Source organism: Alternaria arbusti, assembly GCF_024043155.1.
Source record: "Alternaria arbusti strain BMP 1465 chromosome Unknown scaffold_16, whole genome shotgun sequence".
Taxonomy (NCBI): Eukaryota; Fungi; Ascomycota; class Dothideomycetes; order Pleosporales; family Pleosporaceae; genus Alternaria; species Alternaria arbusti.
Window position 1 is genome coordinate 160427 of NW_026249956.1, and position 25075 is coordinate 185501.

The following is a 25075-nucleotide window of genomic DNA, read 5'->3' on the forward strand; positions in this document are numbered from 1 at the left end:
TGTCATGTTCGCCATTCAGGACGCCCCTTTCGACTCCTGTAATAAGATAGAAACGATATGAACCCTCCATGCGCCCGTCCACGTACAAACGCCGATAAACATGTTGACAATGAAACTGATTCAACAAGCATCAGAATCATGCGGAATGCAGTGCCTCCAAATCGAAAAAGATACCTTCGTCGATGCTGGGATCATATTTGTGTTCCAAATCCTCCATATCAAGACGATCGTTCGCGTTATTAAGACATGAACTTGGAAGCGACAGGGATGGTTGTGCGTGACTGTGCTCTTCGAAGCTGGGGTGAACTGCGGATAGCGATTCCGAAGTTTCATCCAAACTTGATCCCGAGTTGAATATGGGATCTGAAAGGTATGGAGTCCGTTGAGCAGGGATCCTTGTTTCAAGACGAGGGTAAAAAGTGGTGTCATGGCCGCTGAGAGAATAGTCATACGTCGGAGACGAACTGATATTCGCATTTGATGGAGCGTACCCGTGATAAGCGCCACCAGCGTGTGGCTGAAGGATCGGGGCGGGTGGTAGACTAGAGCACGCAACGTCCTCCAGCGACCTGACTCCATCTGTAGAAATAGCCGACAAAGGCTGTGATCTGATGTTCCATTCCTGGTTGTTGTTGGTTGAATATGGGTCCGCGTTGAAGACTTGTTCGAATGACCAGGGGTCTGCAGCCGCTGGTGCGTACGCATCGAGATTTGTGCTGGTTTTGTTGGCAAGCCTAGGGCTTTGACCGCAGTAGCCCTCGTCATCCGTGGTCGTTCGGAAGTTATACTCGTGGGACACGGGCGGTGATAGGGGTGTGTGTATGGTGGCGCTCGTTGGAGGGTTCGTCATGAAATCCACTGCCGAATCGACTGATTTCGATCTTGCAGAGTGACGTTCCTGTACGAACCTGCGCGCAAAATCGAGGACCCCGTCTCGAAAGGCTTTCTCTCCCATTGTTTGGCGACCCGCAACGCTCTCAAGCTCGGAGAGTAGTCCATCATACTGGTCACGATCTTCGTTGGCCCAAGGCACAGGCATGGAATCTTCGGGTTCTTCGGGAAACAGGCGGCGGTAAACCAATCTCCACTTCTCCTCTAGTGTCCTGAGATTACGGTATTCTCTTTTCTTGAAGTTGAAATCGGCATCGAGGCGTTCCAGCGACAAACCCTGTACTTGTTTCAAATGATCTCTGATGTGTGTTAGAACCCAAGCCGGTGAAGAGTTCTGATTTTGAACGCAGACATACTTCAACTTGGCAAGCTCAAGATACCCCTTCCCTTTGCACGATGATAACTGGTGCGCCTTCGGATCATGCTTGTGAAATGGGCAGCTCACACGGATCTCTCCCTCTATACCTACCTCGCCATGGTCGCTAGCGCCATCGTCCTCTTGCATGGAGAAGTTGAATTTATCGAGAGCACCATCCACCGGGAACCTGGGGTGGATCCTGGTTGAAGCGGACCTTTTCCAACCCTTCTGAACCCCACTGGCGTTGCGAATGGGGGTGACCGGATTCATTGCCTTCCTTCTAGTCGCCGGAAGTCTGATTGAACCCCTAGGACCAAGGTCCGCATTTTGCTGCGGAGGGGAATATCGCATGGTGATTTCTGTGGATGCGTAAGAGGGAGCTTCTATGGAAAGTTAGCTTTAAGCGCATAGAAGAGATTGGAGATTGCATACCAGGCAATCTGTATCGGTCAGTCGGTTTCTCTATACGCTTGAAGGCGTTCAAGAGTGCTGACTTTGTTTGCCAGAGATGATAGTGTCTCGCTGCCGGTCAACAAGCGAGATACTACCACCTCGTGACGAGCAGATGATAATATTCAAAAAGAATACTATCAAATGATATGTAACATTGATGTGGCGACAACGTGATAACGATGTATCGACGAGGTCATTGAGAGATCTTTGGAAGATCAAATAACATTGAGTGAACGACGAGTTCAGCAGCAGAAGACGCAATGGGTACCTCTCATCTCAAGTTCCAATCAATGCATTATGCATGCAGATCGATGAACACAGAGACGACTGGACCCATCGTAGTGGCTGCTGAACGTCCCAGACTGACAGATCGGCAAATATGCCGTTCTCATCGCGATCCTCAATAGAGGTTCAAACGGTATAATGTCCAAGTCTAGATAATCTTGAGATTATAGTCGTTCCAATGGAGTAACAATAAGTGACACAAATAATTTTTAACACCAAAGGACCTGCACCGTGAGGCGTAGGGATTGAGACCGGCTTTGGGGAGATTGGGTGGTGGGGAGATGGGGGTATGTAGATATGTGGATAGGTGGTGATGGGGGATGGGTGTAGGTAGGGAACTCACAGCGAGATACTGTAGGGCGATGAATGGGATATTGGTGCTCGGCAGGACAGCGTTGATGATGTTCTCGACTATCGAACAGTTAGTCAAAAAGGGCTAACTAGATTTGAAGACCATACCACAGTTTACGACCTGCGCATTGAGCAAAGTGCTCAGTAGATGTGTTCGGTATTGACGCGTGTACGTTGATCGAGCGAAGAGCGATATGTTGGAAATCACGGGAAATGTGGCGTACAGATAGACCGGGGCGAAAGGAGGGCTTTTTATACTTCGCCAGACGCCAAGCGATTCGGCACTTCCGTGGAAATTATGCTTATAAAAGAATACTGGAAGAACAAAAAGGAAAGCGATCTGTCGCGTTCACCCAGCATCCTGCGGCATCATTGTCGCGGATCATGCCTCTGTCGGGCCAAGCGCGAAACACGGACCGCGTGATCTATGGAAGCAGCGGGAGTGGGAGCAGGGTGCCGATGCATCATGCATCTCGGGTAGCAACGTCTGCTGCTCATTCCAACCAGACCCTGGACAAGTCTGCAGTAAGGGTTGACATAGCTGTAATGCTAGAGCAAGAATCGATAAACTCTGCATGCTCTTGGCTGAAGGATTGCGTTCAGAATCAACGAGGGGTAGATAAGGCCGCTTCCGCGGCGAGGATTGATTGGACTGCTACTGCAAGTTTCCAGCTAGACCAGGATCAAAGTAAGACCACACAAGGACCGTATGTGAGCTCAGAACTGAGCTGAAGAAGAAAAACAAACCTCATGTTCGTAATCCAATGAAAGCCAACGGACTGACATCCTGGTACGAGCTCTGGGTTTTGGTAGCTTGGGTCGAAGAGACATCATGTTAAGAACAACCCCACGAGTGCCCGAGAAGCCGGACAAATGATCACATCAGCTCCAATGTTGGTCGGGTTCGCTCAGAAGCATTCGGTACTTCCATACCTGATATACGTGACACGTGAACAGCCGAAACCCGGTGAGGTAGAACGAAGATATCATTCGTCTGGTGCTTCAATAGCGTCTAGTCGATGTCATTATACACTACCCCTCATACCGGCAACGGAGTTTAATCATCTTGGTCCCAGTTGCCCGGCTGCGCCTTTCCAGGCATCTTGGGTCCACCAGCTTGCCTTGCGACAATGATCTGGTCGACACTGAGAACCGTCCTCGCAGCCTCGGTAGCGAGCTTAATGGCCCACATCTTGCTGACCCAAAGATCGAGAATGCCCTCTTCCTTGGCATCGAGTGTACCGGTGTTGTCGTCGTTCTCAATATCGACACCGACAGTCCACTCGTCGTCTTTCCTGCCTTTCTGTGCAGCGTGTGCGACGTACAGCTTGGCGAGAACTTCAGTTGCGTCCAGACCGGCTGACTCTGCGAGAGTTCGTGGAATGACCTCGAAAGCTTCAGCGTACTTGCGGATAGAGTATTGCGCCAGACCGGATGTCTTGTCCGCAATAGCCTTGATCTTCTCAACAAGCTGCATCTCTGTTGCTCCAGCACCTGGGACCAGTCGAGGATCACGGGTGATGGCCTTGACCACGTTGACACCGTCGTCAATCGCCCGCTCAACGTCGTCGAGGTGGTTCTGAGTAGCGCCGCGTAGAACCAGAGTCGCGGTCCGTGTCTGCTCATTCTCCTGTCTGAATACTGTGACGCGGTCACCGCCAATTTCCAGTGTCTCGACGACGTCGATAGTACCCATCTCATCTGGCATAGGTGCACCGAGACGAGCGAGCGGCGTAGCACCGACTACCCTGCATAACCGTCGAAGCTCGAATTTGGAAAGAACCTTGATGACGAGGATGTTGTAGCGGTTGAGGTAGTGGAGGGCCAGCTCTCCGATGGTCGAGCCAGCAACGACGACCCTCATACCGGAGTCGTGGAGCTCCTTGATGACCTGCTCCACCTGCTGCTCCTCGCCCTTTGTGAAGTCCATCATCTCCTTTGCGTTGTGCAATAGTACCGTGCCCTTGGTCTCAGTCTGGGAAATGTCGATAGGACATGAGAAGACTCCGACCTTGGCCTTTGTCGCCTTTGTGACGGTACCGTCTGGCTGTCTTGCGAAGACCATGCCCTTGACGACCTTGCTCTGCTCCAGGGCACCACCCATGATCTTTACTACGCGGACGTTGTCGACATTGAAGTTGACGGGGTTCTTGGGGAGGACGGCGAGAACGGCTTCGGCGACGAGGTCAGCGAGGAAGTCTTCGCTGCCCGACTGTTTGGCTGCGACTACGGTGCGGATGGCTTTGCTGAGTTCTTGCTGCGAGCGGATGTCTTCGACTTTGTCGCATACCAGTTCTGCGATAGGTTAGCCCCGATTCAGCTGCCAGTTTGCGTGAGTGACATACCCTCCAGTGTCTGCAGAGCCGCAAGCTGTGCCTTCTCGTAACCCAAGACAATGTCACTTGTCTTCAGGCCCATCCGTATTAACTCCTCCGCCTTCTTCAGCAGCTCGCCGGCCAGGACGATGACCAGATTTGTCGCATCACCCATCTCTGCCTCTTGTTGCTGGCTGGCCATGACGAGAAGCTTCGCCGCAGGGTGTACAACCTCGAGTTCTCGCAGTATCGTCGCCGCGTCTGAGGTAAGGATCATTTTCTGAAGGTGGTTTATGACGATCTTGTTGCGTCCATAGGGCCCGAGAGAGGTCTGAACGGTCTGGGCAATCGTCCGGCAGGCGTCGATGTTGCGAATAACAGCGCCATCTTCGGCGTCGTAGCTGTTGCGGGGTGGTTAGCTGGTTGTTTACTGTGATTGCGGGGTTGCAAAGGGCCATACTTCTGGTAACCCTGCTTGAATAAGCCGGCGTTAGGAGCGTTGGGTATCGTGAGAGACATGTTGGCGGCGTGTGAGGGGTATCAGGGTTGTGGTGGTGTGCCTGCGTCTAAGCTCTGCGCGGCGAGAACGCGTCCAGTCCCAAATTTCGATGCCAAGACTTGGAGATCGGGGGAAGGAAACACCGATAATGCACCTTCAACTGTCCCGGGAGTAAGGTATCAGATGTGATACATTGAGATGATGTGTACAGCTACGCTATGTCACTTGAATTTTTAATAGTGCGCCTTCTCGGGAGTCGGAACGGGTGCAAAGGCGCGTGAAGTTATCAGCCGCAAACGTTATTCTGGCGATAGTTACGGTAGACCTGAGACCGCTCTGCTTGAAAGCATACATAGACGCACGCAACTCATGAGCCAGCGGATAAGCTGACTGTTGTGCCATTTTAAACATAACATCATCGCATAGATAAGCATGCAAGCGTATCAGGTCCTTGAGCGCGTAAGAATGTGAGCAAAATCTATCTAGCCGTACACCTTAGGATTTGTGAAGGTACCGCTAGCGAAAAAGACTGCTCGACTCCCTCTAGGCACCGTTAAATGACCAGGATCTCATGACAGTGCGAGTATGCTGGGGATAAGGATAGGTGCCGTAGAGAAGAAGAGATGGTGTTCGCGCCGAAGAAAAGTTAACTCGGAATATCTGCTTAGGTAATGCCGCTAGACCCAATGCACCTCCGCTCCCCGAACTTTTCTGAGATCTCGAGAGGGCAGCGGCTGCATCGAGATACCGCGGAGGGCACAGGGAGAAATGAACGCCGGACAGCAGACAACGAGGCGATTGACCTCACGAGCCGGTATGGAATGCAATTGGGGCTAGAGGCAACTGGAGCGCTGACGAACGAAGGTCAATCAATATGTCGCTCATGTAGAGACACCGTCGCCCGCACATATGCATCCGCTGCCGCCGCGGCTGTCCAAACCGAGGATCAAGTCGCTCAACACATTCCTCCCGTTGCCCAGGTATCGCCGTCAACATCCTACGCCGTCAACGCAGGTGTCGTCCTGTCCCGCCCCCCGCAAATAACACGCGACCTCCACCCTTTCGAAGCTGCCTTTTTCCTATACCAACGACGATTGAACGAACGACTTGCGCTACCCTTCACAAGATACTTCTACGTAAAGAAGCGAACACCTGCAGACCTAGAATGGAAACGGAAAATGAAGCAACGGCTGACCCCCGCCCGCGACATCGGACGTTACCAAGGCTACGGAGATGAAGCATGGAATGACGAGCTCCTCGTAGGAGCACAAGAGAGCGACTTTGAACACCAGGTCGGCAAGCTTATCGAGGACGCTGAGCAATCCGGTCTGGAGGACGCATCGGACACCACTGGCGCAAAGAAGATGGAGCGCGAGCCCGTAGAGAAGCCAATGCCGAGGATAACAGAAGCGGATCAGAAAAACGACACAAAGAGTTTGAATCGCGCGCTTCAGAGAACGCTATATCTGCTTGTTAAGAATAAGGAGGGGCAATGGCAGTTCCCACAGGATCGCTTGAAGGAGGAGAATCTGCACGGTGTACGCAATACCACATCCTATAGATATCTACGGAGATGCTAACAACTACCAGGCAGCGAGTCGTATCATCACACACACCGGTGGCATCAACATGAACACTTGGCTTGTCGGCCATGTGCCAGTTGGCCACCACCAAGTGGACTACCGCGAACCGAAGCCCACGGGCGACCTCAAGGAGTACGGCTCCAAGACCTTCTTCCTGAAGGCGCGCATCATGGCCGGCCAGGTCAACCTCAAGGAGAACAAGCTTGGTCTTCAAGACTTCAAGTGGCTAGCCAAGGACGAATTGCAGAAGGAGGTAGACGGCAGCTACTGGCGGCAGATCAAGAACATGTTGGCAGAGCGATGATTGATATGTACGACCAATGTATTCTAGCGTTGATACTGAACGCGTGTAACTCCTGATATTCCTGGTAACAGCATGCAAAGTAATCATGATTGATGCTGCGCCAAGATCGCTGGTCAACGATGAAAACTCACTGTGAGAGTGAACTCCACATTAGCAAGTTTGCAAACAGGAAGGATGCTGAAAACACAACTAGTATTCTTTGGACGCATCGATCTTCCATAACGCGAATAACTTTTCCCCTGCGGCCATGGTAAATCTTACCCCTCTCATCTCCAAGCATAGCTCTCATCCTGTAACCCTTATGTACACTTCTCCCAATCATAACTGAACCCCTGCTGCGCGCCATAGTACTGGTCACCAAGCGCCTCGCTATACGAATGTTCGCTATCTACAACACCCTTCTGACCTTCCTTGCCTTGTACCCACATCTCCGTGCGGAAAGTGAACGTACCGCTTCCGCAATTAGGCTGAGGAATAAGCTCGGGTGGGTAACTGATGTTGGAGTAGTGTTCTTGAGCATACGGGCCAGATGAAGCAGGGCCAGTCAAGTCAATGGTATCGGCGACCTATTGGAAGAGTCAGTACATTGTCTGACTATTGGAGGGTTCAGTATCATGGACAACGTACCTCCGTTCTTCCACTCCCCTCGCCCACGTAGTAAGCAAAGTCCCAGTAGACTTGCACTCCCTCGTCAAGCTGGTACGTCATGATGCCCTTTGTACCGTTCTTGTGCAGCCTCAGCTTATAGTCTTCTGCCTCAGCAGTCTTATCGAAATCCTTGTACTCCTTGTATGCCAGCGTCGTCTCGCACCATGTATGGCGGGGGCCAGCCTCGAGGTCGACACGCATCCATGGGTATGCGATGTACCAGTAGTAGATCTCGCTGCCATCGACGGTGTTAGAGCCAAAGGTTGGGCGCGTGGTGCGCGAGACTGTGCCGTTTTTGCCGGAGTCTGGACAGCCTGGGCCGCGGATGGAGGATATGGTGAACGACCAGTTGGGCGGGAGGACACGAAGGGGGTCGGCGGAGGGCGAAGGGTGCGCGAAGGTGGTCGCGAGGCTAAGAAGAGTGGCGGCAGTGGTTGTATACCTCATCGTGGATGAAGCAAGCAGAGCTCAGGTAGATGACTAGTTGAGATTGAATCTGTTGTTTCGTGAGGAGATGCTCGTTCTCTCGAGTCCTTCAGGTAGACTTTATATGTGTCAGTATAGTCTTTCGCGTCTGTATAAGGACGTGTAGTCTGGGTAAAGCTATCATCCCGGCATACAAAGAACAACTTCGGTAATCACCCGCAGGTCCAATTGGCACGTAACCCCACATCGTCATGGGAATGAATTTAGATTGCTATAGAAGCAGAATCAGCGGTATGCCATGCCAGTATAGCGATCGCAATATCGAGGCGAAGTCTGGTGATGTTGCTCGACGTTTATGAAGGCTGGAAGAGTATAAGTGAGGGGAGATGAAGTCAGGCGGCAGTCGCCCAAAGTGTAATTGACTGCTCCCTGTTCGCGGCTGCATGCTGCGCTGAGCGGATATCCGGGGTGTACAAGGCCGATGTCCTTTGATCGCGCATATGCAGAGTTAATCGCGTTCATATGAGGTTGTTCCGTCAATATAAGGTTAAACGGAGTCGTGTGGGGAAACCTGGAAAGGGAGGGTATGCAGCCGCTTGTTAAGGTGCTGACGCTGTGCAGCACCGGCCGTGTCCGTCAGCAACATGAAACACAACGAATGAATGGACGTCCATAAGGTGACGGTTCCCATATCCGTAAACTGATACGTCAGTCTTTAGCCTATAGTGATTGTTGTACGTGAGGAAATACGAATGTGTTGAGTGCGTGTCACCATGGCTGATTGCTCCGGAAAGATGTGACAGCATTTCGGAGAGTTGTTGTTATCCGGAATTCGTCCAGAAATCTGATCCTTCTTATGTATGAGCGCCTGGCGAAAGGTGAGAAATTGTGAAGCGAGAGCTTCGACGAAAATGGGTTAAGAGTGCGCTATCGATGACAAGTATTGTTGCTACTAGCGAAAGGATACCAATTACAGAAAGATACTGATCAAATCTTGGGATTGGGTTACTTCTCAGTCACTGAAAAGTCAGGGGCAACCCCGATGCAGTGTTGAGATCCGATAGTGAAGACCCGTGAACCCAATTCCACCATATCTGCATCGCTTGACCTGTTTCTCAAACATCGGGGTGATAGGAGAAGGTCAGCGTTTCGGACGATTAATTGCTATCATGCTCGGCAAGCTCTTGCCAAAGCGATATGGAGACGGGAATGCTGATGTAGCGTTCTCATCGGTTTGCTGCGTGAACCCTAGTGATGATAAGAGGCTTGCGGCCCTTGGCTTGGGAAAATCGCAATACGACCACAGCAAGTGATCCTACCGTTTTGATGTGATGCGGCCTAGAACTCGATTCGAGCCTTTCTGCGTAAGGTGGTGATGGTCACCACCAAAAACGGCCCGAAAAGGCAGTACGATGCGCTAGCGTAGTCGATGCAGGCCAGAGCCAAACCCGATTGGCGCTCGATGCGAGACCATCAGGTCTGCCGACTCTCCATATAGCTTCGTCGGCAAGGCCCCAGAGTTATGCGTCATGTTCCAAAAATCAGAGTGACATCTGAAGCGCGACAAGGGTTCCGCATATGTGCTGCTCTAATTGTAGCTGTGTCTCTCTGGTACAGCATGGGATAAGTCGTCTAGCGAGAAGCCCTCGAACGATTGCATGGATAATCGTTTAGCATTGTGAAGACATCCAACCAGTATCATCAATGTGACTTCCCACCCCAGACATTGACCAATTCATCTAGTATCGAGACCGACGGAAACTTGCTTATGCTCAAGACGGATCTGAGAATCTCCAGTATCTCCGCTTGTCGATCTGGTGTCTCCATACAGAGTGCCGCTGATGTCAAGTCAGTAATCTGTACATATACGAAGAGCTGGTATAAATACCTGCATAGATAGCCTGGAAGCTGACAAAAGCCGAAGGGGAGTTTTGCGATTGCTGCGCCAAAGCAATACCACATATCGTCGACGTGCTTTCGCGAAGGAGCTTGAAGCGAGTTTGATACGTGTTGAGACCTCCTGTCGTTGGCTGATTGAGAATCATGATTATTCGCGCAAAGTGGTAGGTTTGGATAGCAGCAGCATGTGCAGGAGGGTGTATCCAGATCGGCGTCGGCTTCGCTTCGAGGGTCGAACTTGGAGATGATGCGGTGGGTCCAGTCTCCACAGGTATGGGCTCGAAGCTTGATGGAAGGAGACTTTTCCAAGCATCTAGCATTCGTAGCAGTGTTTCTCCTGCTTCAATGTAGCCAGCTATGTCCCCTTGCTTCGGCGCTGCCGCGAACTGGACACATTTTGCGGCGATATATATGATGCGTGTCGCCAGTCCTTCCGACGTGAGTTCCACCATCGGTACCTTGGGCTGATGAATTGTCAGTGCTGGTCGTCCAGTACGAAAAGCTGCCCAGATGTCTTGCCGCAGCCAAGCCCACCAAACTGCACGTTGCAGACTATCGGGAGACTCGCCGCTTGCGCCTGCGTTCTTTTGTATCCAGAAAGCTCCTCTCAGATGACGGTCCCAATTACTGTGATCGGGATTACCAGCCGTACCAAACATTTCTACGAGTTGGTACATGTGATTAGTACCTTTCGCACACGCTATTCACATAGAGACATTGCTTACCATATGTCGAGATCATTGTAGCAGTGACCAATATTTCGCGGGAATTGGTATATGACTGATGCCATATATTCTGCGACAGATACTGCAGTGTCTCATAGTACAGTTGTTCGGCAGCCCTTCGTGGAGTGGACGATGCGCTAGAAGACGAAGCGGGCGTACCGGGTTGAACCTGAGAAGCAGCCTCATTGCTGACATCCTGATCCTGAGATAGGGCCATATGACAAGCACCGACTGCCAACAAGGACTTGAGCAGACCTACGTTATGCAAGGCGAGGTGGGGAACAACATTCGCAAAGTGTTTCGCAGGGTCGAAAAGATCCAAGATCGGTGCTACATCACTGACATAATGTTCAAAGTACGTCAGCTCTTGCCGCTTCAACTCAATCCTTGTTTCCGTATTCCATGGTTGCTCGGCTATTGCGACTGTGTGAACGTTGACGCTACCAAAAGGGTCATCATCGCCTGCCAGAGCGACGGATTGCCGAGGGGACTGTCTTCTTGATAAACTTGCAATATCGAAATTCCAGCGATTGCTATTCGTTTGCCCTTGCATACTGTTGATCGCGTCTTCCGCCAGTAGATCATACCTATCAGGTCTTAGTCAATGTCAATCTCAATAAGCGGGTCGATGTTACCATTCGACAGGTCCAAAATTAGGCGCCAAGCTTTCCCCGAAGGTGAAAAGACTGTCGTCAAGGAAGAAATCATCGTTTGGTAGTATACTTTCAGTGAGCCCCGGCGGTTCTGCGGGGAATGAGGGCCACGACTGTAACGGCTCCACAGGCTCTGAACCTAGCGTTGGAATGCTTACAGACCCAGGCTCGGTCTCATTGTTTGATGGCGCTGAGTCCCCAATAGCTGCGGTCACGTCGACGTCACGCGCGCTTAGTGCTCGCGGGCGTCGGGGTGTTGGGGTCCTCTCAGCATATACACATTCTCGTTGGACTCTTTCGCAGTTTCTGCAACTTGGATGGCTTTCGTCGCATTTGACCTTACGCTTGCGGCATGTCAGGCTGTCCAATTATTAGCATTGCGCTTACGATGCTGTGCATGGAGAGGTTCGAGCTTCTGCTTTCACAGTAATTGATGCATGCTTGATCTGCGTGAACTTACCACCCTGTCGAGGTCCTCAGTCCACGTGATTTAGACGGCATGTTGTGCTGTGCTCAGGCTGAGAGCGAGCGTGCGAAGCGATCGCATCGAGGAACGGAACGCGCTCGATGCGGGCAGGCCGACTCAAATACCAGACACGCGGAAGCTAGCCGCAGTCGCGTGCAGACGTTAGCAGCGACGCTAACTGTCTCACGGGCACCAGAAGGATTTGCTGTGGGGAACCTGGACATATTGGGGATTTACGGGATTGCGAAGTCTGAGGGACGAGAGCCGTAGCTGTAGTGCTGGTGAAGATCGTCCCGAGCTTCATTGGTGTTATGTAAGCGCTACGCCGCCCGTCGGCGACCTAACGCCTTTATAATTCCAAAGCTTCACAACATTGCAAAGGTCTGTAATAAGAAGTAAATTTTCTCAATATTCCTGTTTTAAATTGATATTCAGACACAAATTTGACTATTCCTATTCTTCATACTTGGTGTAGCCTTTCAATCTTTCCTGGACGCCTCCTTCTTTTCAAGTCCACGAGTCTATCAATCTGTTTTGCGATCCTTCTCTTTGCACCTCCAACTGTTCTTCGATCCGTCGTGTAGTGGCTCTGACTGCGTGCCGCCTCGAGTCCTGGGACCAGGAATTTTGCAATCGGACTTGTAGGCTACGCTCTCGTTCCGAAAGTGAATGCCATGGAATAGCCAACGGAAGCCGCGAGCAGCCGCGCAGCAATAATCCCAAGGATTCAATACCTCCACCAAAGCTTCATTGGGTCCACACTCGTACCTTTGTTGAGGGAACTTCGGAAGCCGATCGATCTTGTAGGGCCTCCATGGGAACGCCCAGTAATGCAGGACAGCAAAGACCAAAGTCTCGGTGCATGTAAGCAGACAGGTAATTCCGACATGAAGATCCAGTTCAGCAATGAAGCGCGTAGGTCGCAGTGCTCTGTATTGAATGAGCAGCGAGATGAGCCATGTTTGCCAGTAAGTAAAGAAGACGATGAGCTTGACACAAACCATCTTGAAGACGGGTCTGTTGGGTGCGAGATCTTCTTTGAGCTGCTCGTAGATCTGATGTAGGCAATACATCGCGACAAGAACAGAGAGTGCATCAAAGATGGCCGTCCATAGCGAAGCGTAGCGTACGTTATGACTTCCTTTGCAGAATTGACCGAGGGATGACGTGATGACGGCTACGGTTGTTACGATGGTACGAAGAACGACGTATTGGAATATCCCGATGTAATTGATCTGCGGATGATCAGTAACCTCTCAAAGAATACAGGCTAGGCCATCACTTACATTGAACCAGGTAATGCCGCTCCTCGGCCTCCTCAGCAACCCTTTGTGCTCGCCGCCGGTCAGCTTCTGGAACCAATTCAACGGCCAACCCCAATTCTTCGGTTCGACGTGGCGAAAGTACTCTTTCTGCTCATGGAGATCAGGTGCAATATAATGACACATGAGCGTGAAGAAGCTCGCGACTGCATAAGCGGAGTAGCATTCGCGGACAAGCTCACAGTAGACAGCCCTTCTGTAGAACACATAAGAGAGCAATGTGGTCCACGCGTAGACCGGAATGACGAAGAGAATACGTATAACGTGTTTTTGTTCGTGTGGGTGTCGGTAGTGCAGTGTGTGTTGCATAATGTGGAAGACGGAAACCCCAATCGCCAATGACGCCAAAGTGCAGCAGACATTTAGAGTCAGCAGGTGGAAGGTAATGTCTTTATGGCCAAAGGGCAAAGCCAGTTCGGCGATGAGGTCGCTCGTGAGCTGATCGCCTGGACACCGGGCGGCCATTGTCGTCACTTGTGCGAATTGAGTGAGGAAATCAGTATGCGAATGCATAGGGAAACCCCCTACCATGCGTAGGAAGGTCGGTGCCGGAGGAGCGATGGAATGAAGAGGCTACAGCAAACCGTAGCCGTCGTTCTTGCCTGCTGCAACCTCGAGCAGCGGCCTGACATAGGGAAGGAGGACCTGGCCAAGAACATTTGTTGCAGAGCACCTGGCACGGTTCTTCGACTTTCGATATTTCTTACACAAAGATCACATCCCTTCGGGTAACTCATCCTCTCCAAACATCTGCCCCTCTCCCTCTATATCCACCCCTCCCCCGCCCTCTGTAGCCACTACCGCCTCTGCCACCTCTGTAGTCAGGGCGCTCTTCACCAACTTCGACAACCCTGTCATCGTCGTCAAAACTGTATTTGTACTTCATCTCTGTCTTGATGCCCCGCCCCTTCCTCGTCTGGCCAGGTGCCCAGTCTCTGCTTGTCTCGGCGTCCAGTTCCTTTAGCCTCAGATCGGAAATAGCATCCGAAACGGGGAGATAGAAGAGTTGGGGCTTCGCTTCTGTGGAGCTGAACAGATCGTGGAGTGTTTTGAATGAAGCTTCAGTATTTTGTCGGGGATCTTTCGATGAGGCTGTTGGGAGCGATGGTGCTGGTGCTTGTTGTATAAATGGCATTCGTGCGTCTGCGCTTGCGCGTGGGCCTCGTGGTGCGTTTGCAGGAGCGCCTGAACCGACTTCCTGGAATACAGCTACAACAGAGCCATCACTGGACTCTGGATATACGACTTCAAACCTTTTGGGGTTGTGTGAGCGTTTGTTTGCACGAGCGTCCTTCTCGGCAGCTGCAGCGTCCTCTTCCTCTTTGATCCAATCCTTCACGTGCTCATCCGGGACGAAGTCGACCCAGAGCTCTTTCCTGTTACCTTCTGGTGGCCAGATGGAGCCGTGTAAAGATGCTCGCACTCGTGATGCAGCAGTCTTAGTGCTAAACAGTACAAGCGCATGCGACTTGAGTACGTCCAGGAAAAGGGTTTCCACAATTGTGGGGTCCGGTGAGGTGGATGGCGGCGAGGCAAGAGAGATTAGGTGTGCTCGTAGTGGCTCCAGACGCAGAGGGCGCATGAAATTGCGGATGTACAATGCAGATGTCACAGGGTGGAGCGCGGGTACCGTGGGTCTGTCATCAGTCAAGGCTTCCTGGGGTGTGTCGTCTGCGTTGGATTTCATGAGGTCTTTGTACCGAGAGGCCTTTTCCTTTTTCTCGCGTCTTGTGTCGGTCTCCACAACTAGCGGATCCTCCCCGGCTGGTATAGAGCGAGTGTCGTTTGTTTCGTTCGGATTGCCATTTGCTAAAGGTGCGCTCTCTTCCTCCGATCTTCTTTGCTCCATAACGGTGTCCTCGTCTTCCTGCAGGTGAACGCCAGGCGCCGGTTCCTGGCTGGGCCTGTGCTTCTTTGCCTTGATTTCCTGGTCCGCCATCTCGGGGGTGTCACTCCTCCTCTTTCTCTTCTTCGAGTCTGTTTCTACTTCTTCCGTGTTGAGCCTCGATGTTTCCGTCGTCGAGGGCTCTGGAACGGTAAGCAATTCCGGCTTCTCAACGGATTGTTGCTCATTGGACACAGGTGAAGCTGTCTTCGCGTCCATGCTCGTGTCTTGCAAATCTTCGGGGAGTCCAGACGTTGGCTGCGCCAACCGCAGAGCTTCAGCAGCCGGTCCTGGAGCATCTGGCAGCTCGCCCTCTGCGACTTCGACTTTCTTTACGTCTCCAACTTCCGCATCTGTAGGCTCCGTCACGGTTGGGCCAACCACATCGTCGGGATCTGCGGGCGGTGCATTGAAGACTCCCGCCGGTTGTATTGAGCCGGGCTCCTCCGCGTTGGTGGTGTTCTCGGCAGGCCGCTCTATTGCTTTAATCTCGTCTGGTGGAGGAATCTCGCTGTCAATGTGCGAAATTGTCTCGGGGAGGGAATCGGTAGTCGCTGCGGGTACGGGTAGAGGCTCTGGCTCGGCTTCGCGTGTAGGCTGCTCTGCTTCTAGACTCGGGTCAGCATCTAGCGGCGGCGATGTACTCATAGTGCGCATACCTCCAGCCTCAGAGAGCGCTGGTCCAGGGACATGCTCTTTGGTGGCAGTGTCGTCGCCAACTTCGGTATTCACCTGCTCTACCGCATCCGGCGGCGCGTCTGCGCTTTCGGTACCCTCATCTGGCGCACTGGGAGTCTCGGCAGCGAGGTCGGCCTCCTGAAGCTTCTCGATAATTTGCGCCTTTCGTGTCAAGCCGGTGCTGGGTATACTCCGGTCCTTCAACACCTGCCGCAGTTGCGCGACTGTCTGTTTGCTGTAATCTGTCATGGCCGGGTGCTGTGCTCAATTGTAATAAAAATAACGGAAATAGAATCGCATAGATTTGCTGAACATATGCGCCTGTACAAGCGGCCAAAAGAATGATAAGTAAGGGAGAATGAGAAGGTGCGACAAGGCTGAGGAACCGCAAACGTCACGCCTCGAGGAGGTTCGCGCGCGTTGGAGGCGTGTGCTAGTGGCTTGGCAGATACACGTCCCGCAAGCCACCTGGGCGCGTGTGGGGAGGGCTGCATTAACCGAGCGATCATGGCATTCTGTCCCTTCCTTCGAACGCTCCGTCTACGTAGACATCGCATTCGAGGTGGTGAGCGCGCTGACTATCTACCCAGGTATCCGAAATGCTGACTGCCAAGTCTTTTCGTGTCATCACCATGAAAGGGTGGTTAACCTTTGAAGAGTTGAATACTGCTTCAGGGAAAATACGATGCGGTAAAGCATGCAAACATGTGCACGGTCAGCTTCGAGGGTCATGAGGCTGATAATTTGGTTTGCGCATGTTCGTCATGAAGCCGTGCAAAATCAAAACACATGATACCAGTTGGAAGACGTTTATCGGAAGATAAAGCTTAGCGCCATCCGCATCACTTCATGTTCTTTCAAGTTTCCTGTTCCTGAATGGGAAAACTCTAAACTGCTTCACATCGTCATCTACCATAGCGTACCATAAGCGCTAGAGTGTACTCATTTGAGTAAGCTCTCACGCATACCTGAAAGTGGCCGCATGGGTTTGTGGTTACATCGTAATAGGGGTATTTCAAATCCGAAAATATCAAGTCTCGAGTGATAGTGATCACACAAGTATCATCCCATTTTATAGCATCATTGTGTACGGTTGTATAACAAAACGCTCAGACAGATGAGTTGAGTCAAGTAGCCCGCATCGCACAGGTTCCGGTATTCGGGAGCTTCGTAGCCGCGCGATGTAAGAGTCCTTCTGGAAGGGATTGGAGCGGACCGGAAGCGCTGGTGCCGACGATCGTTGATGTTCTTGTGCCGAGCGATTACTTGTAGCTAGCCTGATTACAAGTGGGTTCATTAAAAACCGAAACGGGGCGAACGGAAACCTAATTGATGGCTAGCGCAGAGAACAGGAGTGGTGATGTACATCTCACCGAATGAGCATGGGAATGCTAGCAGTCGATCTCAATGTCCAGAGCGCCCAATCGCTCCGGATGCTACGGTCAGGCTCGGAAGCAAGGCGCTGACAGAGCTATGAGTTATTGTTGTGATGCAAAGCACCATGTTAGTCTACCTGGGTATGACGACGATCCCAAACCAAGAGCGCATCTTTGTATATAACGGGCCTATGCCACCGTAAGACCACTCCCTACTCAACCATCCACCTAAACCATCAGCTACACCATGGCACGCTTCTTCTTCCAAATACTGCTTGCTGCCGCGAGCCTCGTCGCTGGCCAAAGCACAACGTGCCCAAATGAGGTTGCCATCTACAACCAGCAAGATCGCACTATGAGTGCGACCAGCAGTAAGTGTGAAGTCTCTGAACAGTAAGGAAATATTGTACTGACACATGCTGCAGACTGGTTCCTTGTTCCGGTGCCCAAGGATGCTGTCATGAAGGCCCTCAAGGAGTCGTTCTCGAGCTTGGTCAACCTAGGCGGACTAAATCTGCTATCTCTTCCCGAAGAGCTGAAATTTCCAGAGGGCATGCACCCGGTCATCGTCAACGCCGGAGCCAACACCGATATCCGCCAGGGCGGCCTCCAGCTTGCTACAGGATTGATGGTCGCCAGCTCTATGATCCCCTATGTCGGCGTCGGTAGCTCCAAGACACCACTCAATGCGCCCCTCGTGTCGTACCTTGCCGGTGTGGACGAAGTAACCCAGGGTTACGTTGCCGGCCTTGTTCCATCTCTAGTTGGTAAGTAACTGACGCAAACTCAGTCCAGCCTGTGGGTTGTAGCTAACGCGCAATCCTTTAGCTACTATAGGCGGTATTCAAACCAGAATCGGCGCATTTCTACCACTCAATGCACCATTCCAATCATACAGGGATGGATCTTTCGGCATCAACTCGAAGTGGGCACAGGCACCCAACCCTGTCAGCGGTCCTGGCCTATACTCCGAGGCGTTCGATCTCAAGTTCGTCAGCGAACCCAACCAAGCAGCACCCAAATACTCCCTCGACATGTGGAAAAGCATGGTCAACCAGCCCTTCTTGCTCGGCAGCGTGGGAAGCCTCCTTTCACCCAAGTGCCAGCGCAACGTCTACTTCTTTAACAACGCCACCGCCCAGCCAACTTACCGCTCGGGCAACGTAACTCTTGGTCCTTCGGCAGGTGCCGATGTCTTCTCTGCTACCTTGCAAAAGGCCAGTCCAGACGGTTCCGGATTCTACCAGGGAGTTTATGGCTTCACTGGCTGTGGGCAGGCTGTTGGATATGGCGCTGTTGTTCCGCTAGGCGAGGACTGCGAGGCTGCTGCTCAGGCCATTAAGAACACCCCTGGAGCTTTGTAAGAATACTTAACGATCTAGTTGGATAGGTAGATGATAACTACGTGTCGAGTAATACCCGTAATGTCAGCAATGTACACAGAATTTCTCAATTCCAGGTTTTATGTTTCTTACGTGCTATAGATGTAATGAAGAGCTGGCGGAAGGACGCTGCACGTCTTTGCTGCAAGTCGTTACGTCATTGTTGTCGCGTCACCGAAAATGGGGCGTTCACGGTGCGCACGCGTCTTTCCTCGACTGTTACACATTGTCTTCGTGCGAGCGATACTTGTTGAAAATCTGTCAGCCGGAGATTTATCCGAACTGAGGTCTGGGAATAACACCTCGAGAAGGCCGAGCAATGAATGTACCCGTGGACTATACCGTTCGAGGTTAGCGCAGCTCATTAGTACGCAAAATCTACGTCATATCGACCGGAGATACCCAGCGATAGTAGATTTTTGTGGCATCTGTCATTGCTTAGTGTTACTGATGTTCTATCAGTTCCTCGCTCTATTGTTGCTGACGGCTTTAGCATCATAAAGGCGTCCGGCACTTGCCACGTTTCCGGCAATCTTTCTCATTCTTCGAGCCACGGAGCTGCACCTAGAACAGGGATCGTAGTTTATATTTAAGCATCCCAGAATAAACCGTTGAGAAAGGCGACAAGATATGAACTACTGGAATCATGGATTCTAAAGACGAACGATCATCAGACACGAATCCCACTTCGACATCAAACACCGACGTAGATCTTGAGAGTGGAAGGCGATCAAGACCAAGACAGCGGAGCGAGTCAACATCCGATTCATCGTCGGAGTATGAGGAAGAGAAGGATGCCGACCATGACGGCCACCGTCCATCCGGAAGAGAACTTCAAGAAAGCATTTCGCGATCACGCAGCAGACGCAGTCTACCAAGAGACAGAAGAGCGACAGCCACGGCAAGTGGTATGAATCAGCCTTTGAGCCGGACAATATCTAGACGCGACACCGCACTTTCACGAATACGTACACGACCGAATGTTGCGCCATTTTCCCATCCTCTGGCGCACCAGCAGACCACTGCAGATGTGCTAGTAGATTTTGAGGGCGACGACGATCCTTATCGCCCGATGAACTGGCCCACAAAGAAGAAGATCACAACGACCATGATGTATGGCCTCACGACTATGAGCGCGACATGGGCTTCTTCTGCATATTCTGCAGGTACGCGACAGATAGCAGCCGAGTTCGACGTAGGAAACCAGGTCGCGGTGTTGGGCACTACGCTCTTCCTGTTTGGATTTGGACTTGGTCCGCTTCTCTGGGCTCCCCTCTCCGAAGTCTACGGGAGACGTTTGGCAGTTTTAACGCCCATGTTCATTGCAATCTGCTTTAGCTTCGGTAGTGCCGTAGCAAAGGACTTCCAGACACTGATGATCACAAGGTTTTTCGGTGCCTTCTTTGCTAGCGCACCAGTCACGAATACCGGTGGTGTGTTGGGCGATCTGTATAGTCCGGCATGGAGGGCCTTAGCCATGGCAGGTTACGCTATGGCGGTCGTTGGCGGCCCTTGTCTAGGGCCAATTGTCTCCGCAGCTTTTGTCGCCAATCCATCACTTGGCTGGCGGTGGACCGAATACTTCACTGGTATACTTCAGGCTACCATCCTGTTCATCGACATAATTTTCATCGACGAATGCTACCCACCGAAACTCCTCGTCTACAAAGCACGTCGCCTGCGACACGAAACCGGCAACTGGGCCCTTCACACCAAGTTCGAGGAGTGGGATGTCAGCATCAAAGAATTGTCTAAGAAGTTCCTGCTCCGGCCGTTGCAGCTTCTGATGACACCTATCTGTTTTCTTGTCGCACTCTACGCTAGCTTCTGCTACGGAATTCTATACATGATGCTGGGAGGTAAGAGATATCGCTATACGAAGTGCATGTGAGACACGTACTGACACGTTCAGGCATTCCCATAATTTTTGGCGAAATGAGGGGATGGCCAGCAGTAAGCGCAACGCTGCCTTTCCTGGGTATCTTGGTTGGCGCAATCATCGGCTGCAGCATTAACGCCTACAACCAACTTCTTTACAACAAAGTCTACCGTGCAGCTGGAAATCGTGCCGTTCCTGAAGCACGTCTGCCACCAATGATGCTCGGCTCTGTACTCTTCTCCGCCGGTCAGTTCATCATGGGCTGGACAGCGGACCCTCAATACCATTGGATTGCTCCCGTCATTGGGCTGGTGTTGCTGGGAACTGGTTTCTTCACGATATTCCAAGCTGCCCTGAACTACCTGGTCGACACATTCACGTTGTATGCTGCGAGTGCAGTCGCAGCAAACACTTTTCTTCGAAGCGCCTTTGCGGGCGCTTTCCCATTGGTGGTGACGCCGCTGTATCACAACGTTGGAGTAGGTCCCGCGAGTAGTATCACTGGTGGATTCGCGGCACTGCTAATTCCAGTGCCTTTCGTGTTCTACATATACGGCAAGAGGATCAGGAGGGCAAGCAAGTGGAGTCGCGGGAGTGTTTTTGATTGAATCACCTTATACAAGAAAAAAATTGAACATGTCTGCAGACTACATTGACCCATAACCTTGCAAAGTAGGTGACCTAACGTCAACGTAGGCTCCAGGCTGTTCGGTTTTTCCCGAGGTTGGCGTGGAATAGTCAATGGATAGTTACAGTAACACCGTTGTGAGTTTTAGCTCATCCCGCAATTGATGAAAGCCGGTTTCCGTGCTTCATGTGTCTGATCGACTCAATACCCGACTCAAGCTGTCATCACGTTTCTGATCTCCGGAAACACATCCGCGAACCGAGCCGAGAAAGACTCGACGTACGCACCCCAAGACTCCTTGCAGCCGTCGCATAGCTTTATTCCACCAAACGAGAAAGAAGTATGTCCACCATGTGTCTCACGGTACTGACAGCCCTTACAAGTATCGTCGTTGCTCGCGTCGAGGAACTCGCGTAGGCCGTCGAACATGAGCTCATCACTTCTCGCCATTAAGTGGTTGTAGCGCTCGACGTCCTTGGCATCGCCATCCTGCATGTCGACGCGGTTCCAGAGCTTGAACTGTTGGCGTGCTTGTGTAATGACGGTGGTAGTCTCAGGCCGGCCGATCATCATTCCATCTTCGATGAACCGGTAGCGACGCATCACTAAAGAACTTTGTTAGTAACGGTACGTTACGGGGAATGGAAATATCAGCCTACTCATGTGTATAGGACCACCGAAAAATCTTAAGAAATTGATTATAACCATGTGTTCTCGCTTGCCCGCCCAAGCAACATCGAGAGCCCAGAGCAACTCACGGGACTGGTGGAAAGCCTTGATACGGATGTTGGTAGGTGCGTATGCGAACGTGGAGTTCTAAAAGTCTCAGGTCAGTCCGTGTCCATCGCATCACGTTTGATCAGATATCACTCACTGTCTCGCCCTCGGACCGGTGTTTGTAGAAGGCTACACTGTCGTAGAGAGTGGCGCCGAGTTCATCCAAAGCCTCGAACTGTTCTTCGGTATAGTGTACGTCATCGAGATCGTTACAGACCAGAGCTGCGCCCATGGTAAAGCGGATCAGAGCATCTGTGTCGCGCATGCGGAACCATTGTCGAGGCGACTTGGCAAGGGCGGTAACGTAACGTCTGAACAACAGGCCTTCACGGCGTTTGCTTGCTTTGTCTGCTGTAATGAGAAGGAAGCAGCGGAACTCGCGAGCCATGGCCGCACTGCATCTAGACAGGATGACATCAGTGTCAGTCTGTGAGATTCGAGAACGGGTCAGCTTACTGTTCAGTTGTGCCCTGAAAGAGTTCGTCGAGAAGAGCAGTGAGGTTGTAGCCCAGAAGATTGTCGCCAAGTGACACCTGTACCAAGTCGCCTTTGCACTCTGCGACGATACCGATGACAATGACACGCATGAAGGCCACATAGCGATTCCAATTGGTGTATTGAGGAATCACGCAGCGTGCGTACTCCCATGCGCATGCATATACTTCTTCCTTGATGCGCCGTGGAAGGTCGAAGTCCTTGAGATCGTTGGCGATATCGGCGGGATAGTCTACGGATTGGAGGATGAGTACGCGTCTTGCATACTGGACATGAGGAGGGGAGATCTTACACCAGTTCTCTCGGATCGGCGGTACAGACTGCTCATTCGGCACAGCGAAGGATGGTTTGAAGAACGGCCTAATGAGTTTGAAGCCCTGATAAGATGTGAGTATAGTTGACATTGAATGTCGAGTGTCGAGCGGCGTTGAGTCAACCGTGCGGAAAAAACATACCGACAGAGTTTCGCGGTACTGCTTGCAAAGCCCCTCGAAGTAAGCATACAGCGTACTGAACAACACGATTTTGAACATGCTGTTCGGAACGCAGGGTAGAGAATCGCGTGCGAAGAGATTGATTCCGGCTGTGATTCCGGCTGTCGCAGAGAGTTCAGATACAAAACCCGTGGTGAGCAAGTTTAAAAACTTTCTTAGCGGCGCAAACGAAAGATTCTCCGGAAACCTTTCACTCATTTCACACCCGCACGGCGCGCGTTCAGCTCGTAGGATCCCTCGTTCCTGATAGGGGACAGTCGGCTCATCCTGCACATCGACCCTGACTGTATTGGCAATCACGCTAGAGTGGGGCTTGTGAGTGGGTGATGAGCTCTTTCCCGCATACGGTGAAACGGCGCAAACATACCTACACACCAGCAGCAGCGCATCATTGGCGAGACTGCCTGACAACATATCGATCGCGTTTGAAACAATAATGCCCAGAGTTGGGAGATGCAAGGAAATTACCGATAATGGAGACCCAGCACAGCGGCGTGGCTTTCTCGCCCTTGCACAATTGGGTAATTTCCTACCAGTCTTCCAACTACCTAAGTATACTAAGCCCTGTTCATATAATGGCAGCGAGATGGAAACACGCTGCACTTAGCCAGTGTGTGGACTCCGAATTTCCGTATTGGGTGTGATGAACATGTAACTCTTCGCCCGGGCGATGGCTATCGCGTTCGAGAACGGTGACTGTTGAGTACATGACGCCAGACCGAAATCCAATACGGTTCCGTCTTCCAAGCTCTTACTGCAGACTTTGGTAATCCCGCCGCCGTCTAAAAAAAACTTCGAATAAAATTGTGGAGTGTGTGATCGCCATTGTCCAGCAAGGAGCCTCACAAAGCAGATATATCGGAAGTATATGTACACCGTGAGGTCTACCATTCAAGCACTGGCAGTCTATGCTGGCTGGCCTTTCGTCATCGCGCCCGTAGTTCGGCCGATCAGAAAAGACTTGTTATACTTGAAATGCCACTCCTTCTCTCTTGACCATCGCCTTTCCACCACTTGCAAACCCGGTACCTTCACTCCTTATCTCCACAAGACCAGGCTTGGGCGCCTTTTCTTTCTCGCTGTCCTTTTTCTTCTTCTTGCCTTCCTTGGCGTCTGGAGCTGTCGTAAGATCCGCATCGCATACATAACAATGCACAGTCTCGGGCTCCGGTCCTTGATCATGTGCATCTCGCTGATGGCGATGTTCTGGCCGGAGAAACTTATCAACGCATGGTTTGCATAGGACGTGACCACAAGGTATAGCGAGCATGGCTTTCGTACTGTTTGAGAGCGCTTTTTGACAGCTGGGACACGTGCGAGCCGATTTCCCCGTCTCGGACGACTTTTCTTCGTGGAAGTTGACGCTCGTTAAGCTCTTCAGCGACAGGCTGTGCAGTTGGTCTGGGTGGCTTGACGGGCATACAGGCGTTTGCTTCGCCTTCTCTACGCTTTTGTGGTGTTGGTCGGGTGTCTCGCCGGGAACCCAAAAACTGGGGAGATGACCCTTGGCTGCTTTGCGCTCGGCGTCGAACGTGCGTTTTGCTTTGCTCTGCTCTTCTTGTGCGATGCGCTTGAGTTCCTCTTGGTCAATTTCGAACTTGCGTTTCGTGCCTCTGGCCTGTCCAGCCTTGGCATCCTGCTCTTCTTCGACCATGATCTTGCTGCCTTGCCTTCCAACGACTCGTGCTGATGCACCTGCTTTGACCGAAAGCCCCATCTGAACAGCTTCGAATTCCTCGACTGCCAGCAGCCGCGCTTCCTCCTCTTCTCGCAGCTTTTGGTCCTCGTCCTCCAACTTCTGGCGCTCGTTCAGCTTCTCTAGTCGCTTCATTTCCTTTCGTTGCGCCAGAAGATTGGTCATGGCGCACTCGCGACAGAACAGATCGCCTTGTGAACAGCACACTGGGTCTACTGAAGGAAGGAGACATAGTTGGCAGGAGCCAAAAGGTAGAAATGAGTCACGGGTCAGACGCGTAGCCTGTGAGCCCCATCGATCTTTGAGGGCATTCCGCTCGTATGACGTGAATATGGTCTTTGGAGGCGGCATGTTGCTAGGTTCAGCATTCAAGATTCGCAAATCGGGACGCGACTTTTCGTGATGGACTCAGCAGGTAGGTCAATCCGAGCAACAGTGCCAGGCGCAGCTATGGGATCCCGTGTCCAAGCTCTGAGGATGATGCACAAGACTCGCAAGTCCAAGCTTAGTCTTGTAAAGTGTCGAGCTCTTGCTGTGGTGATGGAAGAAGGCGTGTTGAAGCGGAAGAGCCATCCACTTGGCGCACGTGCAGGCCGCAATCGCGCTA

The 25075-nt window shown here is 51.8% G+C and overlaps 9 protein-coding genes across 9 annotated transcripts; 3 read left to right on the plus strand and 6 right to left on the minus strand.

The window, feature by feature from the left end:
* Positions 1 to 239: 239 nt before the first annotated feature.
* Positions 240 to 1396, minus strand: J4E86_009180 (uncharacterized protein; the record flags this gene model as incomplete). The annotated part of the gene is made up of 4 exons (XM_051449686.1): positions 240 to 306; positions 492 to 1190; positions 1248 to 1294; positions 1361 to 1396. 4 exons carry the CDS (start codon positions 1394 to 1396, stop codon positions 240 to 242), a joined length of 849 nt encoding a protein of 282 aa, XP_051299023.1.
* A 1999-nt stretch (positions 1397 to 3395) lies between these two features.
* On the minus strand, positions 3396 to 5172 carry CCT8 (T-complex protein 1 subunit theta; the record flags this gene model as incomplete). The annotated part of the gene is made up of 3 exons (XM_051449687.1): positions 3396 to 4633; positions 4684 to 5054; positions 5114 to 5172. 3 exons carry the CDS (start codon positions 5170 to 5172, stop codon positions 3396 to 3398), a joined length of 1668 nt encoding a protein of 555 aa, XP_051299024.1.
* A 666-nt stretch (positions 5173 to 5838) lies between these two features.
* On the plus strand, positions 5839 to 7039 carry J4E86_009182 (uncharacterized protein; the record flags this gene model as incomplete). Its single annotated transcript, XM_051449688.1, has 2 exons — positions 5839 to 6690; positions 6743 to 7039. 2 exons carry the CDS (start codon positions 5839 to 5841, stop codon positions 7037 to 7039), a joined length of 1149 nt encoding a protein of 382 aa, XP_051299025.1.
* A 299-nt stretch (positions 7040 to 7338) lies between these two features.
* Positions 7339 to 8134, minus strand: J4E86_009183 (uncharacterized protein; the record flags this gene model as incomplete). The annotated part of the gene is made up of 2 exons (XM_051449689.1): positions 7339 to 7605; positions 7667 to 8134. The coding sequence occupies 2 exons, from the start codon at positions 8132 to 8134 to the stop codon at positions 7339 to 7341; spliced, it is 735 nt and encodes a 244-aa protein (XP_051299026.1).
* A 4246-nt stretch (positions 8135 to 12380) lies between these two features.
* J4E86_009184 (uncharacterized protein) lies at positions 12381 to 15990 on the minus strand (the record flags this gene model as incomplete). The annotated part of the gene is made up of 4 exons (XM_051449690.1): positions 12381 to 12911; positions 12987 to 13091; positions 13143 to 13324; positions 13953 to 15990. 4 exons carry the CDS (start codon positions 15988 to 15990, stop codon positions 12381 to 12383), a joined length of 2856 nt encoding a protein of 951 aa, XP_051299027.1.
* Positions 15991 to 17364: 1374 nt separating this feature from the next.
* J4E86_009185 (uncharacterized protein) lies at positions 17365 to 18481 on the plus strand (the record flags this gene model as incomplete). Its single annotated transcript, XM_051449691.1, has 3 exons — positions 17365 to 17488; positions 17543 to 17884; positions 17955 to 18481. The coding sequence occupies 3 exons, from the start codon at positions 17365 to 17367 to the stop codon at positions 18479 to 18481; spliced, it is 993 nt and encodes a 330-aa protein (XP_051299028.1).
* Positions 18482 to 19302: 821 nt separating this feature from the next.
* Positions 19303 to 20986, plus strand: J4E86_009186 (uncharacterized protein; the record flags this gene model as incomplete). Its single annotated transcript, XM_051449692.1, has 3 exons — positions 19303 to 19407; positions 19518 to 20358; positions 20412 to 20986. The coding sequence occupies 3 exons, from the start codon at positions 19303 to 19305 to the stop codon at positions 20984 to 20986; spliced, it is 1521 nt and encodes a 506-aa protein (XP_051299029.1).
* Positions 20987 to 21219: 233 nt separating this feature from the next.
* Positions 21220 to 22811, minus strand: ABA3 (Molybdenum cofactor sulfurase; the record flags this gene model as incomplete). Its single annotated transcript, XM_051449693.1, has 5 exons — positions 21220 to 21611; positions 21666 to 21822; positions 21881 to 22178; positions 22240 to 22655; positions 22734 to 22811. The coding sequence occupies 5 exons, from the start codon at positions 22809 to 22811 to the stop codon at positions 21220 to 21222; spliced, it is 1341 nt and encodes a 446-aa protein (XP_051299030.1).
* A 925-nt stretch (positions 22812 to 23736) lies between these two features.
* On the minus strand, positions 23737 to 24819 carry J4E86_009188 (uncharacterized protein; the record flags this gene model as incomplete). Its single annotated transcript, XM_051449694.1, has 1 exon — positions 23737 to 24819. One exon carries the CDS (start codon positions 24817 to 24819, stop codon positions 23737 to 23739), a length of 1083 nt encoding a protein of 360 aa, XP_051299031.1.
* Between the last annotated feature and the right edge of the window lie 256 nt (positions 24820 to 25075).